This window comes from Triturus cristatus, chromosome 7 (genome assembly GCF_964204655.1).
Source record: "Triturus cristatus chromosome 7, aTriCri1.1, whole genome shotgun sequence".
Taxonomy (NCBI): domain Eukaryota; kingdom Metazoa; phylum Chordata; class Amphibia; order Caudata; family Salamandridae; genus Triturus; species Triturus cristatus.
Window position 1 is genome coordinate 1694134603 of NC_140590.1, and position 17797 is coordinate 1694152399.

Here is a 17797-nt window from a genome sequence, read left to right on the forward strand (position 1 = left end):
CATACTACTGTCCACCCAACACATCGCAAATATCTCAGATTTGTGACGGCAGGAAATCGCAATCAATTCAAAGTACTCCCATTCGGAGTGACTACTGCACCCAGAGAATTCACAAAATGTCTAGCAGTAGTAGCAGCTCTTCTAAGAAGACGACAAATTAATTTCTTCCCATATCTCGACTACTGGCTCATCAAAGCCAACACACAGAAAAAGTGTTTACAACAGACTCAAGCTACCATAAACCTTCTCCATCAATTAGGATTTACAGTCCATGCACAAAAGTCCCATCTTCAACCCTCACAACTGCAAACATATCTGGGAGCAACACTAAACACTCACAGCTCTAGCCTCTCCCAATGCAGCCAGAATTCAAAACTTTCAAATGTTATTACTGCAGTTTCAAAACACTAATACCTAACAGTGAAAACTTTCATGCAACTGTTATGGATGATGACATCATGCAGTGCAATAGTGCCTCGCGCAAGATTACACATGCGTCCTCGACAGGAAGGCTTCTCACATCAGTGGAATCAATCACAGGGTCAATTAACAGATCTAGTGTTGGTAGACAGACGCACTGCAGCCCTTCATCGACCCGCTTCCACAAGTCATACTGACAGCAGATGTATCTCTCATAGGTTGGGGTGCCCATCTCCAGCATCTAACAATTTTGGGCTTATGGGACTCCAAATACAAAAGTCTCCACATCAGTTACTTGGAGCTTCTAGCTGTTCGTCTAGCACTAAAAGCTTTTCAGCCTCACCTCATAGGGAAAGTTGTCCTAGTCCAGAGAATATGGCAGCTATGTACTACGTACAAAAACAGGGGAGAACACACTTTCTACAGTTGTCACGCCTCTCTGATTATTTGGCGTTGGGCAATACATCACAAAAATCATCTTCTGGCAGAATACCTTCCAGGCATGCACAACCAGTTTGCTGACCTCCTCCGCAGGATGCGGCAACAAGTACACAAATGGGAACTTCAGCCCCAGGCTCTCCTTACATACTTCCAAAAATGGGGATTCCAACAGATAGACCTCTTTGCCACAGCAAAGAACTCAAAATGCCCAAACTTCGCCTCCAGATTCCCACACCATTTATCCAAAGGCAATGCCCTATGGATGCACTGGTCAGGGATATTTGCTTACTCTTTTCTGCCTCTCCCTCTCCTTCCATTTCTGTTTCGGAAACTCAGGCAGATATCACTCACACTGATTCTAGTGGCTCCCACATGGGCCCGTCAACCATGGTTCACCACATACTAGACACTGTCAGTAGTTCCACACCAAAAACTGCACCTCACTTCCAACCTTCTCACACAACTGTGGAGAAATCAAACATCCAAACTCCAAGGAGCTTAACCTAGCGATCTGGCTCCTGAAGTCATAGAGTTCAGATACCTAAATCTACCACCAGATTGTATGGCAATGCTTGAAGAAGCAAGAAAACCTACCACTAGAGTAAGTTCTGCAGCAAAGAGGAAAAGGTTTATTATATATTGTAAAAATTAAAAGAATTGATCCGCTAGATGTATCTATACAAAATATTATTTATCTTTTGCATCTACAGCGAGTTCGCTTAGCCTGCACATGCATTTGATTACACCTTGCAGCAGTAGCTGCATAGCTGCAAAACAGACCTTTATCATTGTTCAAAGTTCCAGTAGTTAAAGCTTTTATGGAAGGCCTTAAAAGAATACCACCACCCAGGTTACCACCTGCACCGGTCTGGGACATTAACATTGTTCTCACAAGGCTTATGGGTCCACCTTTTCATCCATTACACAATTGTGCATTACAGTTTCTTTCATGGAAGGTTGCCTTTCTAATTGTTATCACTTCGTTAAGACCTGTTGGTGAGCTACAGAAATTAACTTTAGAAGAACCTTTCTTTCAACTTTATAAAGATAGAGTGGTTCTTCATACAAACCCAAAATTCCTTCCAAAAGTAGTTTTCATGCTTTCCATATTAACCAATCAGTTGAGTTACATGTGTTCTTCCCTCCACCTGATTCAGTAGCAGAAAAGGCCCTGCACACACTTGATGTCAAAGTAGAGCTATTATACTATATTGATAGAACAAAAGAATTTTGTAAAACAAAACAACTTTTTGTTGCATTTGCTCCACCTTGTAAAGGAAATCCTATCTCTAAATCCGGTATTTCTAATCTCGATGGATTGTTAAATGTGTTCAAACTTGCTATATTAAAGCTAAAAGAACTTTAACTATACCTCCTAGAATAGGATCATCTATGGCGTTTTTAGGTAACATTCCCTTAGCCGACATATGTAAAGCAGCTACATGGTCTACACCACACACATTTACCAAATATTGTGTGGATTTATTAGCACGTCAACAAGCTAATGGTGGACAAGCAGTGCTAAAAACACTTTTTCAAACAACTACAACACCCACTGGTTAGCCACCGCTTTAGGAGGATACCGATATACAATCTATGCAATGCATGTGTATCTACAACACACATGCCTCGAACGGATTGTTACTTACCCTGTAAGCATCTGTTCTTGGCATGTAGAGCTGTAGTTAACGTGTGCACTCCCTCCTCCGTGGACACCTCTGGTTGTTGCAATTCTTACTAGACAGTACATACGCATGGACATCTCTGTACTACACTTAATCCATTCTCACCCTCTTGCGGGAAAACAATCGAACAATGGAGTCGATGCCCATGTGCACTATCACCAAAAGGAGGAGTCACCTTACCTCGTGACTGCGAAAGACTTCTTCGAAGAAAAACAACTTGCAAACATCCGGACCCAACACTGGATGACAAGAGTATGCAAAGCTTGGGAATCTACAGCTCTGCATGCCAAGAACAGATGCTTACAGGGTAGGTAACATAATCCATATATATAATATTTTAGAGAGAGAAACTTTCCTTTGGAGTTGCATTGTAATGTGACTCCTATTGTTGGTATATTCAACCAATATTAATTTGTGAAACCATTGTTTCAGATTCATCAGACCCAATCTCCACTAGATGAAAAGGTGTAGTGATAAATGGAATTTATTTATTAAGAAGTTTTAGATAGCGCTGGCCAGACCCGAGGGTATCAGAGTGCTTTACAACAGTTTTAATGCAGGAGTCGCACAATAAGACAGAGGTATACATATTGGCTCGAAAGTCCCAGCGTGCTGTGCAACATTGAGGTAGGGAAGTCCTGCGATGACCTCGATGAGTGCACTGTGTCTTGGGCTGAACCTCTTTCAGGGAGGAGGGAACGAGGATGGTGTTGGGGAGCAGGGAAGAGGTAGGTCTTAATGACAGTGTCAGGTTTCTGTGCTGCAGAGTGCAGGCTATAGCCTCTCATTGGCAGCTATCAGTTCGGAAAGGCACGGTTGAGGAAGAGGTCTTTTAGGAGTTTTTTTAAATTTTACAAAGGAAGGGATAGTCCTGATATCAGCTGGGATGGAGTTCCAAATTTTGGGCGCGTTTCCAGTGAAGGACTATGCAGCGGTTTTTTGTTTGCATGTTTTCATAGGGATGAGCAGTAGAATGTTGGAGCTCCTGAGGTTTCTTGTCTGACCGGCCTTCTTGAGTTTGGAGCCCAGGTAGTCCGGTTTCCCTGTGTGCAGGGCTTTGTGCGTGAGGCAGACAGTTCTGAAGCTGACACGCATTTCGACTGGGAGCCATTTTAGTTCTCTGAGTGCGGGTGATATGTGATCGTATTTCTTAACTCCGGTGACCATTCTGGCTGCTGCATTGAGAGTTTTGGGGGGAGCTAGGTGGGATTTTGCTGTACCGGTGAGGACTGCATTCCTATAGTTGAGTCTAGATAGCACCAGTGATTGAGTGGCTTGTTTGAGGTCCTTGGGCGGGAGGAAGGGTTTTATTTTGTTGAGTAGCTTCAGATTGAGGAAGGCACTCTTTGCGGAGTTCTTAATGTGTTTGGCCATGTCAAATTTTGGGTCTAGGGTGATTCCTAATGATTCTACAGAGTTAGCCAGAGTGAGATTACTGTTGAGAGCATCGATTGCTTTTAGCCAGTCTACGATTTGAGGGTTTTCTTCTTTGTTGGAAATGAGGAGGATTTCAGTTTTATCTTGGTTGAGTTTAAGGTGGTTTGTTGATGGCTAGTGTTGGATTTGTCTAAGAGTGTTGTTGAGTCTCTGAATGTCATCAATTGAGGTTTCCAGATAGATCTGGGTGTCATCTGCATATAGGTGGAAGGGGATGTTGGCTTTTTTGAGTAGGGTGGTGAGGTGTTCCATGTATATGTTGAACAGTTGAGGGGAGAGCGCTGAGCCTTGGGGGACAGCTCTGCTGACTGGGTGTAGGTTGGATGTAAAGATTTGATTTTTATCCTTTGGGGACGGTTGTGTAAGAAGGAGAACCGGTGTAGGACCACTTCATCTGCACCTACCCTATCTCGGAGAGCCTCGATGAGTAGATTGTGATCAACCATGTCAAAGGCTGCCGATAGGTCCAGGAGAGTGAGTAGGCAGCTTTGGTCAGTATCTAGAGACTTGTGGATGTCGTCCACGATGTTGAGTATCACGTTCTCGGTGCTACAGCCTTTTCTGAAGCCCGATTGGTGGGCATCTAGAAGGTTGATGCTGTCCATGTGCTGAGTCAGTTGTAGAACGCACTTTTTGAGGATTTTAGATAGGAGGGGGAGATTGGAAAGGGTCTGAAGTTGTTCAGATCGTTGGTGTTAAGGCCTAGTTTTTTCAGTAGTGGGGTGACTTGTCGACTTTGAAGCAGTCTGGTATGACGCCGGTTTTCAAGGAGCTGTTTATGATCTTGCACCAGAATGGGGCTAGGGAGAGTTTCAGCTTTTTGGTCAATTGGGTGGGTATAGGCTATAGGACGTGAGATGCAGGTTTGGAGGAGGAGATCAGTTTAAGAATCTCAGCTTCAGGTATGGGGCTGAAGGATTTCCAGGCTTTCGTGGTGTGCTTGTGTGTGCTGGCTTCGGTCTCTGGGGTTGGGCTTTTGCAGGAGGGATTGAGGTTGATGTCTAGTGAGAGCTCAATCTTGGTGATTTTGTCGTTTAAGTTGGCGAAGTTGTCGCACAGGTCTTTGGAGGCCTGAACTGTGGTTGCAGAGGGCTTGGAAGTTTGTTGCCTGAGGATGTTAAAGAGTTCTTTGGACCCGTTTTTCGCGTTGTCCAGAGCGGTGCGCAAAAAGTTGGCTTTTTTGTTGTTGATGTGGTGTTTGTATTTCCTTCGGGCTGCATTGAGTTGGTCGCGAAGGCTTGTAGAAGGCTTGTTCCTCCATTGTTCTGTAGCTCTTAGTTGTCTTCTTTCTGCGTCTATATCTGTGTTGAACCAGGATGTGGATGGAATGTTCCTGGGTTTTTTTAATTTCAGGGAGGCTAATTGGTGGACGTCATAGTTGTGTTTATAGTGAGAGGTGAGTTCTCCGTTGTGGAGAGATCATCTGTGGAGAGAGGCAGGAGCGAGCTTACCCTTTCCTCTAGGTCGGCCATGGTGATCTGTGTTAGTTCTCGTCCATTTGGGGGGTCTTGGGTGGGAGGTTGACATGTGATCGGTTGAGTGATGTGGAATAGGATAAGGTGGTGGTCGGACCTGTCAACGGGCAGAGTGTGGTCGATTGTGATTGTGTCATGTTGGGCAATAATGGCATCTAGGATTGCTCCTTTGTTATGAGTTCATCTGAGCAGTGTTTGGTGAGGTTGTTGCTGTGTAGCGGCTCATTTAGGTTTTGGATTAGGGAGTTGTTTTTTTCATTCCAGTGTAGGTTGAGGTTGCCCAAAATTAGGTTGTTGGCGTCTCGGAGTGAACAATGAGCAATCTGGGTGGACAGGTGTTCTGTGAAAGTGATGGTGTTGCCTGGGGGATGGTATAGGAGATGGCAGTGTAGTGTATTGTTGTCGCTTGTGTTAATGTTGGCGGTTAGGCATTCAAAGGTGTTATAGTTAAAGGTGTCCATTTCGGTCATGGACAATTTGTTGTGAATGATTGCAATACCCCGCCTCTTTGGTCTTTTCAATCTTTGTTGATGATTACAAAGCCTGGGGCACAAGAGTATCCATGATTAGTGGCGAGCAGTCATTTGGCCAAGTCTCGGTGATAAAGGTTATTTCAATGTTATGGGTGAGGATGGATTCTGCTAGCTCTGTGGCATGTTTGGTGGCTGATCTGTAGTTTGAGTATGCAATTGGTGGAGGGTGCCTCTTTTTTTAGGTTTCTTTTTGGAATTGTATGAATGTAGTAGCTCAGCAAGCAATATGAACGTGCTGTTGATTAACAGAGGAATTTGGGTTCCTTTCAAGGATCTGGTTGCAGACTTTATGTTGATGCCTAAAAGCCATCAAAGACTATTCTATATTGAATTAAAAGAAGATGAGAGGTAGCCCATAATGAATGTAGGTCTATTTTAAACTGCCAAATGCATCATTATAAAATGTAACTTATTTTTGAGCTCGTGCTTTGCCTAGGTTGAGCACATTATCTGTCCTCTTTTCAGAGTTAATACAGTGTGTGGTTTGTAGGGTAACCTACTATATGGCTGTAATTGTAAATACAGTTTTGTGATGTTCTTTTCTTGCAGTCAACTCCTATGGACATTCACCAGCTTCTGCCATCCCCTGTGGTCAGCCCTCCTACACTGTGCTGCCAGGCTACCCCATCCAAACCTCACCAACATACAGTCCACAAGGTGAGTATAGAGAATACAGGAGTTTGATGGTGCTTGGAGGTATGAGAGCTCACATTTCTTGGCCTGTAGCACTGGCAAAACATGGGTGGAGGTGTTCAAATAAAGTGCCTATTGTAAAACCGAAGTGACCGAGGCACTCTAGGATGGAGGTTCATGCTGTTGGAGCTATCCAGTACTGACTAAACACTACCGTGAGTAAGCCACACATAGTTATTAACTTGTACAGATTTCTACTATGACCCCCTTTTCAAAGTGTCAGAAACTAGAATAATTTCTCTGTGATACATCACCAGTGGCATTTGGAGCTATTCAATGTTCCTTATGGAATAACAGCCACGATAAGGCACATTGGAAGTAGGTACGTTCAACTAGTGATATCACTATATACCTTCTGTATCACTCCAGATGCACTATATGGAACCTCTGATATTTACTAGGTCATTTGTTTCCTCATGGGGAGAATTACCTTTAAGAAGGCTTCACAAGGTCTCCAGCTAAGTTATCAATCTTCAAGCTTTCTAAGCAGATGTTAGTGGCTGTTTCATGCAGGTATTGGCTCTGGTGCACAGGCGTGTTACAAAGTGCAATGTACTGTAACTTGTGTGATGTAATTGACCTTAAGGCCATCAGGGAGTGAAAGGTCAAGCTAACCATTACAGCAGTGAGAAAGCTATTGAAGAAGTCTTCCAAGTCACATTCTTGAAGCTCCCCACACACTATCATATGTGATAGAAACAAACCCACTAATTTTCTATAAGTGAGTAAAAAACATAAAGGTTCTTGGAGCTTGCTTATGAATTAGGCTGCTTATTGGTGGTGCAAGAGCTTCAGCTCATTCCTGCAGAGGTTATACTCCCTCTGTGCTTTGTGTATAAAACGATGTCTTACAAACAGGCCGTGTTGGAAATGTCCAAAAAGAGCACCTGTGGCTCACACTGACAACTTTGGCTTCTACTGCAACATTGGCTTTTTTGGCTGTGCTTTTGTAGGCTTAATCTTCAATCTCGAGACATCACGAGCCATAGCTGTGACCCCACCCAACTGTGCTACTCCCAGATGTTCGATACTGTCTGGCATGTATTGTTTCCTATGCTGCCAAAGTCGGAGCCCATGAAAGATTTGATTTAGAGTATTTTCAAAAGCATGGCCCTATCGCTGTAAAAACACACACTTTTTTTTACATCATTGAGCATGTTTTTTAAACTCTAGCAGAAACAATCCACTATATTCACAGGTATTTTTTGATAGTCAATTGTGCTAAAGAGTCAATTTTCCCCTCTAATGTAGTACTCCTTTCATTCATTAAGGACATTTGAGAGAATCCTTAATCTTTTCTGCCATATCCAAGGTTGGGTTCCAGAAAATATAGATGAGCCTTATTAGACTTAGCATTCCTATTGCTATTCCACTGCACCAGAAAGTTTGGTGCTGCAAGCTGCCTCTCCAAATATCAAGACGAACACATTCAACACAGGGACATAAACTGACATGGTCCGAAAAGTTGGACACTTTGGGATGGGTAATCTTCTCCCAGAAGTGTACATAAGTGCCCTGTACATAAGTGCCCTGGAAAATGGCCACTCTTGTGGTTTTTCAACCCCCTGAACCATTTACAAGACCTTTTTCAAGTTTATGATCCAAGATGGATGGGATGCTGCCAGTCAATGCAGATTGGCCTGGACACTATCAGTGCTGCTCTTGGGTGGGTTGCGGTTGGGGGTATTCACATCCATGCATGAATTGGAGCTATAGGCTTCTCGAGTGACATAGAGGCCCATTTGATCAAGAGGCACGCAGGCCCATTTGATAGACATATAGAAAACAATTGGGGTATAGGGATTTCTCCAGTATTGGATCTTTCATGGATTCACTTGCTTGAATCATTCCCCATCGGCGTAGTGGGAGTCCCACGGTACCTTCTAAAGCAGTACAATAAAGTGCTCATAGCTTCAATGGCTAAAAGACATTCATTTGATTAGCTAATCCATATCATTTATAAGGAACAGAACGTCAGCCAATTAGGCGACAGCACCCTCTAGAACACTCCCTTAGAGGCATCTTCACTCAGATTTTCAAGCACTAGCGGGAACTAAATCCCTAAATAATATGAGAAGCCTCCATAGGGAGGAGGGTGGATTGCATGTGAATCTATGAAAGATACCAATACTGGAGACTTAAAGTTACAGGTTAGTAACTTATTTTCTTCCCCAGTATTAGATCTTTCATAGATTCACATGCTTGAATCAGAATAGATAGCAGTTAGAGTATTTATAACATCATGAACATAATACAATAGCAGACAGTGGGTATAAATATAAACAAAAAGCTCACCTTATTGAAATTTCTGGCATAAAACCACTTGTCCCATGGCCGCATCACTGCCTTGTGCCAATTCCAGGCAAATTTGTTGTGTGGATGTATGCCTGTTCTTCCATGTTTCGGCTCTGCATATATTTTCAAGAGGCTCCCCAGCAAACAAAGCGGTCGAGGTAGCGACCACTCCAGTAGAGTGCGCTTTAATCGTAGTTGTCAAAGGTCTCCCGGCCTTGCAATGGCAGAATTAGGTAGCAGCTGAAATCAATGGAACTATGTGCTTCTGTATGAGGATTTCCGAATGGTACTAACAGTTGGTCTGTTTTTTTCCGTACTGTTTGGTCTGATGTAAATTTCAGGCATTTTTAACAGCCAGTTTATGCAGTGATTTGTCCGCTGCCATCTGTTGATTCGGAATGAAGTCTTTAGTACAAAAGGTTAATTAAGATGGAAAACCCTAGGGACTTTGGAGATGAATGTGGAATTGATTCTGAGATTTACATTATCTTTAAAAAAAAAAATGCAAGAAAGGAACTTTAACAGTGAAAGCTTCTATTTCACTAACCCTTCTGGATGATTTAAGAGCCAATAGCAGTGCCACTTTCCACGTCAGAAATATTACCTCTGCCTTGTGTATCTGTTCAAATGGATTCTCCATTAGTTGCTTAACTACTGTATTAAGCTGCCAAGTTAGAGTAGGAGACTTTATTGGAGAGAAAACGCTGAAAAGACCTTTAAGGAACTGCTTGATGACTATTCAACCATAATGATGGTGAAAACGATGAACGTCTGTATCTTGAGATTGCTGCTAGATGCAGTTTTATAGAAGCGTGGACCAAACCTGATTTTGCCAATGATAAAAGGAAAGGTAATAATTGCTCTGGTGGTCCCAAGATATGGTGAATATTCTTTTTCTGGCACCATAATCAAACGCTTCCATTTCACTGGTGGGTGAGCTGATATGTAAAGAAAATATTGTTTTGTGAGGAAAAGACTGTTGTATGAGGAAGCCACTCACATCTCTTGAAATTAAAATATCGGCAGCAAATCTAGTAAGGATTCAGAATGTGAAGGCAGATAGCCCCCACAGACTTTTGCCAGTCAAGAATAAGACGTGAATCTCCAGGGGAAAGACTCCCTTCTCCCACAGATATGAAGTTCCATAAACAGAAAGTCACTCCGAGAAATAGTGTTGCAAGTAATGTTTGGGAGAGCTCTCTGCTCAGTTAGTAATGCAGTATCACTGGAGTGGATGATTCTGCTTCAGTGTTCCAGCGATTCTACTCATCTAAAACTTGATTCACAAAATCTGATGCTACGAGGAGCATGTAATTCCTATTGCCCTGGACTGCGCCATGTGGCCCTGGCGTTAGGACCTTCTAAGCATCAAATTGTGCTGGCTTCTTCCTCTGCCGGATGATGTCTTTTACAAGCATGATGGTTGTCTTCACCCGAGATTCAGAGCTAAGCTTTCTGGCCTCGGTCTTGAGTGGTTGACCTTATCTTATGATTTGGCCCCTGAAGTTGCCTTTCTACTCACTCTTAGAAAGGCATAGCGCCTACTTCTGCCCAGTTATGATCCATACCCAGTGGCCTTCACATCTGCACTTGTTTGGATGACAGTAAGGTAAGGCATGTCTTGCTCCCAGTTCGCAATAGCAGTCCTGCAGAGCTTTATGGTGACATTTCATATGTGCATCTCCTGGCCCGTCTTCAGGGTTTTGTGGGTATATTTGAACATAAGGAAGTGCAGGAGCCAGTATCAATTAGAAGAACAAGTTTGGACATCATTCCTTTAGATGCTCCTGTAGAATCCTTTTTGCTCTCCAGCTTCCTTTCTTGAGCCAGGCTAATGAAATTACTGCAACACATAATGTATTTGTCTTATGGGTCTTTTGCTGCTTTGGGGAAACCATTATGGTAAAGCATACAACACAGCTCCATCTTGACTCAATATATCTACCTCCAACTTCACTTATTGTGGGTGCGCAGTTTTGCCAACGATGTTGAACGGTGCCAACTGGAAAAAGTGACTTGCTGTTGAAAAATGTTAATGGCTAGATTTTAACTCAAGGCTTGCATTGAGGCTGCTCACACTGCTGGAGGTCAGACCACTTGCACTGTAGCATCTGCAATAAATGTCCACCATACTCTGGAGAAGGCATAAATGTCAGCTCCACAAAAAGTATAACATACAAAAAAGCTTCCAAAGTACAGCACATCACCCATATAGAGAATGAACACAAGGAACATAAAAGTGAGATTCAGATCTCAGTTTTAGTAGGAGGAAGCTCAAACCATTGATGTTCTAGGACACTCCCATATTTCGATTGGGAAGTTTATAGCATTGAAGTACATAGGTACTGGGAAGAAGCGCACCCTTGATGTCCTGGAGCATTCCTGGGAGGAGGTTCTGATAGCCAAGAATAGCATGGTGCAAATGAATCTGATGCATTATCAGTATAGACACACACGACACAGGGAGCTTGCTTCTCAGGTTCCTCATCCGTTTGGAGTACCATTTGGCATACCATTTAGTGTATCTGCCATTTCCACAGCACCTACCCCACCTCAGCAGAGCAAGGGCACATGCAACAGAGAAGGAAGTAACCTCAACCACAGAGCTTTTCAGTGGAATGCTCCCACTGGTGAGGGCGTGAAGCACTGACAAAGTTTTACTGGGAGGAAATGCACAACTGTGGTGTAGGGTACCGAGAGGGTATTTCTGTGAGGAAGCCATTCTGAGAAAGTGAGCTCTGTAGGCATTTTTTTGTTTGGATCTAATGCGTAACATTTTTTGTCATTTCTCTATGCAGGACATCGTATGAGCCATCACCAGCCGCTGCCCCCAAGGGCACCCACCTACTCTAATCACCGCAATGCCATGAGATACCCCAGCAACAGCGAAGAGATTCATGATGATTTTGACTGGGACTCTATTGCTTAGGGCCATGTCCCTGCACTGCAACCTGCACAATCCATGTCCCTCTTTCTGTTGTCCAGCACTGGACGAGTTGAAGGGGGGAGAGAAACAGAGACAGAAGTTTAAGGAGTGAAACCTGTCTGTAAATATATATAAATATATAAATATATATATCTCAGCAGCGGACAATCAATTGAGACCGGAAGCTTGAGAATACCCAGGAGGGAGAGTTGAGGGGCCTCCTTTTAATTTTCTCTTCCTGTTCGTTTTATTTTGTTTAATTATCTGCCCACTCCTCCTTCTGCCTTCCTGTCCATACCGTGACGTTTTAGTACCACCTTGTACCGAGGGTGCATGTGGTGCCTGGAGAAAGGATTTAGAATAATGTAATGCAGTCAGCAGAAGGAGATGTCACATCTTGAGCAAGGCAATCGCCACCAAGGACATTGGCCTGATGTAGAAACTTCTGTTGTGGATTTATCTGCAGCCTGCCTCCGCACCAGGCTGTGCGTCAAACGGAGCGTGGCACAAGAGGATCAGGGAATTCTTCACAACCCAACATTGTCAGGGTGTGAGGGTTCCACACCGAGGTAACGGGAATTTGAGGCACTTTTGGGGTAACGGTTCTTTATCCCAGTACCAACACCCCATGCCTGGCTGCAGCCAAACACAGATTGCTCCAACAGACTGTTCATGCCCAAGAGGGGAGAAGGTTAACTGCTGCCAGAAAGGTCCATTTGTTTGGTCTGGGGAGAGAGATTGTTGTGCCTTCTAGGACAAGAGCCTGTACAATCTGTAACCGAAAAATGTAGATCTGCTCTGTGAAGCCTGAGTTTGTAAGATCTGTGTAATCTGATTGATAGCACTTACACCTAGAGCAAGAGCTTTTAAGGTTTGTGAAGCCTTAAAGATAGCTCTGCTCTTTACAATTTCTAAGATGTGTGTACCCAAGGACTCTTCTGCTGGCTAAAGCCTGTAGGATGTCTACCTGAGGGATTGCAATGCATTGTAAAGCTGGAAGCAATTAGATGTGTTTAACACAGGGTCTTGCTTCTTTAAAGCCCAAACCTGTAAGATATGTAACTGAGTGGTAGCTCTGCTGTATGAAATTTGACTTTGAAAGGACAGTGCAATTTGAGGGTTAGGTCTGAGTTCTGAAATGTGAACCGGAGTTTGGAAGTGCTTTGTAATCATAAGATGGGACAGTTGAGACCCCAGCCTGTGACATCTGTGTAACCTGTTACACAACTCCTGATGTCTGTGGCCCACGTCTGTGTTATCTGTGCAACCAGAGGGGTAACTGTGCTGCTTCAGTCTGTGATATTCTGAGGGATAAGGCAGTTGAAGGCAGTAGACAGTGTCTGAGTGTTCAATCTGTCATCAGAAGTGTCTTTCTGTTTCCTAAAATTGTCCTGTTTTTTTTATCTATTACAATGGCATCCCACAGTGTTTAGATGAATAAAATGTTATATTGGCAAAATGTCTATATTGGCAGCAGCTCGAAGCCTAATAGAAGTGAGCTTGATATCAGGGACTCCCACAGTCCTCAGTGTTTGGATATGGAGTGGATTCGCAGTTGCACCCTTCTATCAAATGTGGATGCAAGAGTTCAGTTTTCTCCCCCAAAAATGTCATTTTGCAATGAGGTGCCAACATGGCCCGATTATCCACTAGGATATTGGAGAATAGATGATAATAGACCAGAGCTGTAACTGCAACATTGGCTGTACCAATCTGATAGCAGGTACTGGTCAGAAACCGAATCAGCCTGTGATATTTAAGGTTCTGGAGAATCATAAAAAGATTTTTTTCTCTTTGTCGCTGCCTGTTTGTGATGTGTGTTTGTGCTGAGTATGTGTGGCTCGTGCACTGATTCAGAGACAGCTGATGGGCTAAAACACAGGTCAGGAATGTGTGAAAGTTGCCTTTTTACTCTCGAAACAGATGAAATGTAAAATATTCAGTGTATGCAACTATCAGTGGTGTATTGGTTGTCCTACCTGCTGTCAGTCCAGACTACTCTAGCACTGACAATGTTCTAACATCAGTTTGTTCCCTTTGTAATAATCACCATTTAAATCGCTGTCAAGCCCTTCAGCTTTGATTGAGCTCCTGCGATACCAAAAAGTTTTATTCTGTCATCAGGGACTTATCTTCTGTCAGAGCTAGCAGATCTCACTCGGATCTCCCTACTAGCAAAGGGTTTGTCTGTGTGAGTTCTAGTTTCACCCCCCCCCCCCCCACACTTCCCTCGCTTTTTAGAGTGAAGAGGCTAATGGTGTAGAAGCACTAAAACTCTTAATCTCTAATACCATCCCTAAGTTAACAGACAAAGTTTTCGACCGCGGTGAAAATTTATGTAGTATTTTTTCACTCTGGACAAACTGCCCTTCACATCTTAAACCCCCTCCCAACGTTCATTGTAGGATTGCCATCTGGCTAAATGATGATCTTCAGTAAATATGTATGTGTGAATCCTTTCCACAGTCTTTGTCCAGCTTCAGTGTTAGGCTCCACATAATTAGGCCCAAGAAACTTAGCTCTTTTTCAGAATCACAGGAGAATCATCTACTGGAACATACAAACAGCTGTCCCTTCCACTCATTAAAAACTTAAATAGCAAAACTGCGAATATGTGCAGTAGACTCAAATAGGTTATCCTCAAACATACCAGCTTACTCTCTCCTATATTTGTTGAATCTCCGAACCAAAACTGCATCCGCCAACAACTGCATGCAAGACAAGGGGCTGCACCCTCAAATCACCAAAGCACTAGTTACTGTTATTCCAAACAATAGCTGATTCAACACACCAGAAAATCCCGAGAGAAACGTAGCTGTACAAGTCCATTTAAAGCCTAGTACAGAAAAATGTAATTGTTGAAATAAGCATTGACATTACTACACTGGAGTTGTTAAGAGACTGACAAACATCTTGCACAAAAGTTAAAAAGGGGTAGTAGCCTTCACCGGAGCAGAATTGATCACGGTAATGGCCTCTTTGTAGACTGATTTTACTCACCTGCAAAACAAACAAATGAGGCAGCTCAAGCACGAAGGCAGAGATGTTTAAAGGCATGGACAAAATTGGCTGTTGCCCAGGGCCCCACCTCTCAAGGGCCCCATGAGAAAAAAAATTCTCTTTAATTGACTTGTCCATTCTGTTTCTCTATCTAAACCGCTCTACCTTCCACTAACTCTATGTACCCGGTGTTATTTTAAGGATTTTTTGGTGTCCCAGGTAAGAAATATTTCAGGTGTTTTTGTATGTCCCTGTTAATGTTTAACATACAATTTACTATCATTACCGTACGTTCCTGGATTAGCAAGACATGGGTATTAACATTAACATTTGTAACTTACAAGGACCCATAAAAATCCTAAAGATGATTCTACATTAAGGTATAAAGTCCTGGATTAGAGCCCTGTGTTTCCATAATAAGTTATCTGTAGATACCTGTACCCTATTTCAAGGTTTTATATCCAGTATAATGCCGAAATACCACACGAAAGAAACATAGGGGGGGCTGAATACTTTCAGCACAATAAACCTCAAGTATGATATCTAATTGCACAAACTACACATGCACACTTGACCAACCGAAACAAGTCACACCAGTTCTGCAAATGACATAATTTAGGTTTTGTACTGAAACTAATTCAATCTAAATAACTCCCACCATATGAAATAGCAGTCCTGCATTTATGAGCTATCCTCAAAACTGACTGTCCTATTGGGGAGGGGGGGCATTCCTTCTGTAACATTTGCAATGTCACCATCTGACTCTGCACACAGATCTCACTGTGTCTGCCTGGACATTGAGTCATTCCTGTTGTAACATTCGCCATCACAACCACTGTCTGATCTCCCTTGACGCTCCATTCTAATGGTAACAAGCAAAGGTCATGACCCATTACCATCTGGATGTATGGGTGCCATGGGTTACAAAAGAGGCACATAGTGGATTTTGAGAAAGACCACCTTTGTGTTCTTTGCAGATGTAGGGATGGGGTCTGCTGCTCTGATTTGGTAATAGGAGGTGCTGGTGGACATAAACATTGGGGACTGGAGTAATCCATGTCTCTTAAGAGCGTAGAGGTTCCAAATCAGATTTGGTCACAGGAGGTGTCTTGTGTAAGTGCCTGTAGACAAATATGGATTCGGCTCAAGCATGGCCTTTTTGGCGAGCATGGGGTTTCTAAATCCATTGATACATCAATTGCCTCTCCCCCAATAAGTCGCCGCAGTGCTGGACAGCTCTGAGATGTAAAACCTCTTTCACAAGCTCAGAAGTGCCACCTCTGATGTTCCAGCATTGTCAGTGGTCTCCCAATATTTGTAACGAACGAGAGAGTCCATGCTGCTCGTAGATCAGAGATCATATCCTCCACCCAGTTGATCTGCCACCAGCCTTTTTATACCCGTTTACAAATTCCTAAAAGTACCCGCCTTGCCATGTCAGGATATAACGAGAGAGTGCCATTGGGTTGTTTAGACCAGCTGTGGGATTTATCAAAGACTTTATAAATCTCCTACTCTTGACTCTGAGGTGTAAGATACGTGTTTTCGGTGTTTCTGTTCTCCAGTGCCTAAAAGGAAGGAGACGTTTCTCTTCCTTGTAACGAGCCGCTTGTCGTATGTGGTTAACCCCCTGTTCTGCCTACCAAGTGAAGGGGCTGGCGGGACTGTCGGCACTTGTGCCAATATTTCCTGGTGCTTTTAGGATGTGAGGGGGAAGGGAAAGAGGAAGGCAATGTATTACTTGTTGAAAATGAAAAATGAGGAGTTATTTGGACTAGCTGAGGTTTCCTCTGCACCCTCCCTCCCACTTTGCCTATCAACAGCCTGCAGCTCTCGGGGAAACCTACGTGATTTGCATATCGTGACCCATGATGCTTTGCAGAAAGACTGATGCTTGATGCTGTTATTTTTGCATGCCTTGAATAAGAATAAAAAATTAATGTTTATGTTTTAACACTCTTGTTTCCGATTTCTTTAGCTATTTGAGCTGGTGTGATGCTGGCAAACACTCGGAACAGCCATAAAACAGAAGTGTGTTTTTTTTTTCTGTGCAGTGACAGCATAGTGAGGAAATAGACATGGCAATGTCCTCCTTTGCACCAAGACTCCCCTGAGGGCTCTATGATGTATGCCTACTTAAACTGTCTGTGCCGCATAATGGCAGCCACATTCACTCCTTTCCAAATCTCACTACGAACGGTATCAGTCATTTGACATTTTGATTATTCAATAGGAAGCATTGTTTGGACATTGCTTTAAGACATGATCCTTAACATCCTGCTCTGGATTACCATTGCCTTTTCATTGTGGACCCACATAAACCTTTTATCCTTTCTCTACAGGAGAGATTGCAGTAGTGGTGGGTGACCTGATGGTAACTTCTTCTACCTGACTTGATGTTGGCATCTGTTTCTCAAGAGAGTATGGTTCCCCCACTGGTGGTGCAGAAATCAATAAACTATTCAGTAGAGACCGATGTGGCCGTGTGAGCTTAAGAGACGTAGATTGCAAGGGTGGACCCATCTCTGGGTTTTCGGAGTAGAGTATTGCTCACTTTCGTGATGTTTAGAGTTGGCTTTGAGGAAAGGATGGTTGAGTACAGAGACATTCCAAATCAGCCGAATGGTTGAGGCAGGATGGTGTAGCTGGGGACAAACCACCTTGATGGACAGTGGACCAGAGCTAGCAGCAAACGGGAGGCTGGAAATTGAAGATTGAAATCCGCCACCGCCATGGCTCAACTGGCATTCAACTCCCGTGTCTTCCAGTCAAAATGGGCAGCATAAGATCAGGCCTGGGCGTAGTTCGCAGAGTTTAGCCACGCGGAACTCCGCGAAGTTACAAAAAAACTACGCGAATTTCCGCGAGTGACGGTGCGAACTGCAGTTTCTC

The 17797-nt window shown here is 43.4% G+C and overlaps 1 protein-coding gene across 5 annotated transcripts in view; it reads left to right on the plus strand.

Moving 5' to 3' along the window:
* Positions 1-16859, plus strand: part of FOXJ2 (forkhead box J2) — a 302004-nt gene extending 285145 nt beyond the window's left edge. For 3 of the 5 annotated variants that reach the window (XM_085619899.1, XM_085619903.1, XM_085619901.1), the window contains 2 exons: positions 6541-6648; positions 11778-13368. In XM_085619899.1, coding sequence (XP_085476025.1) covers positions 6541-6648; positions 11778-11908 — 239 coding nt within the window. In that variant the 3' untranslated portion in view covers positions 11909-13368. Of the gene's footprint in view, positions 1-6540; positions 6649-11777 lie in introns of all 5 variants that reach the window. The other 2 variants (XM_085619900.1, XM_085619904.1) reach the window with 1 other exon arrangement.
* The last annotated feature ends 938 nt before the right edge of the window (positions 16860-17797 follow it).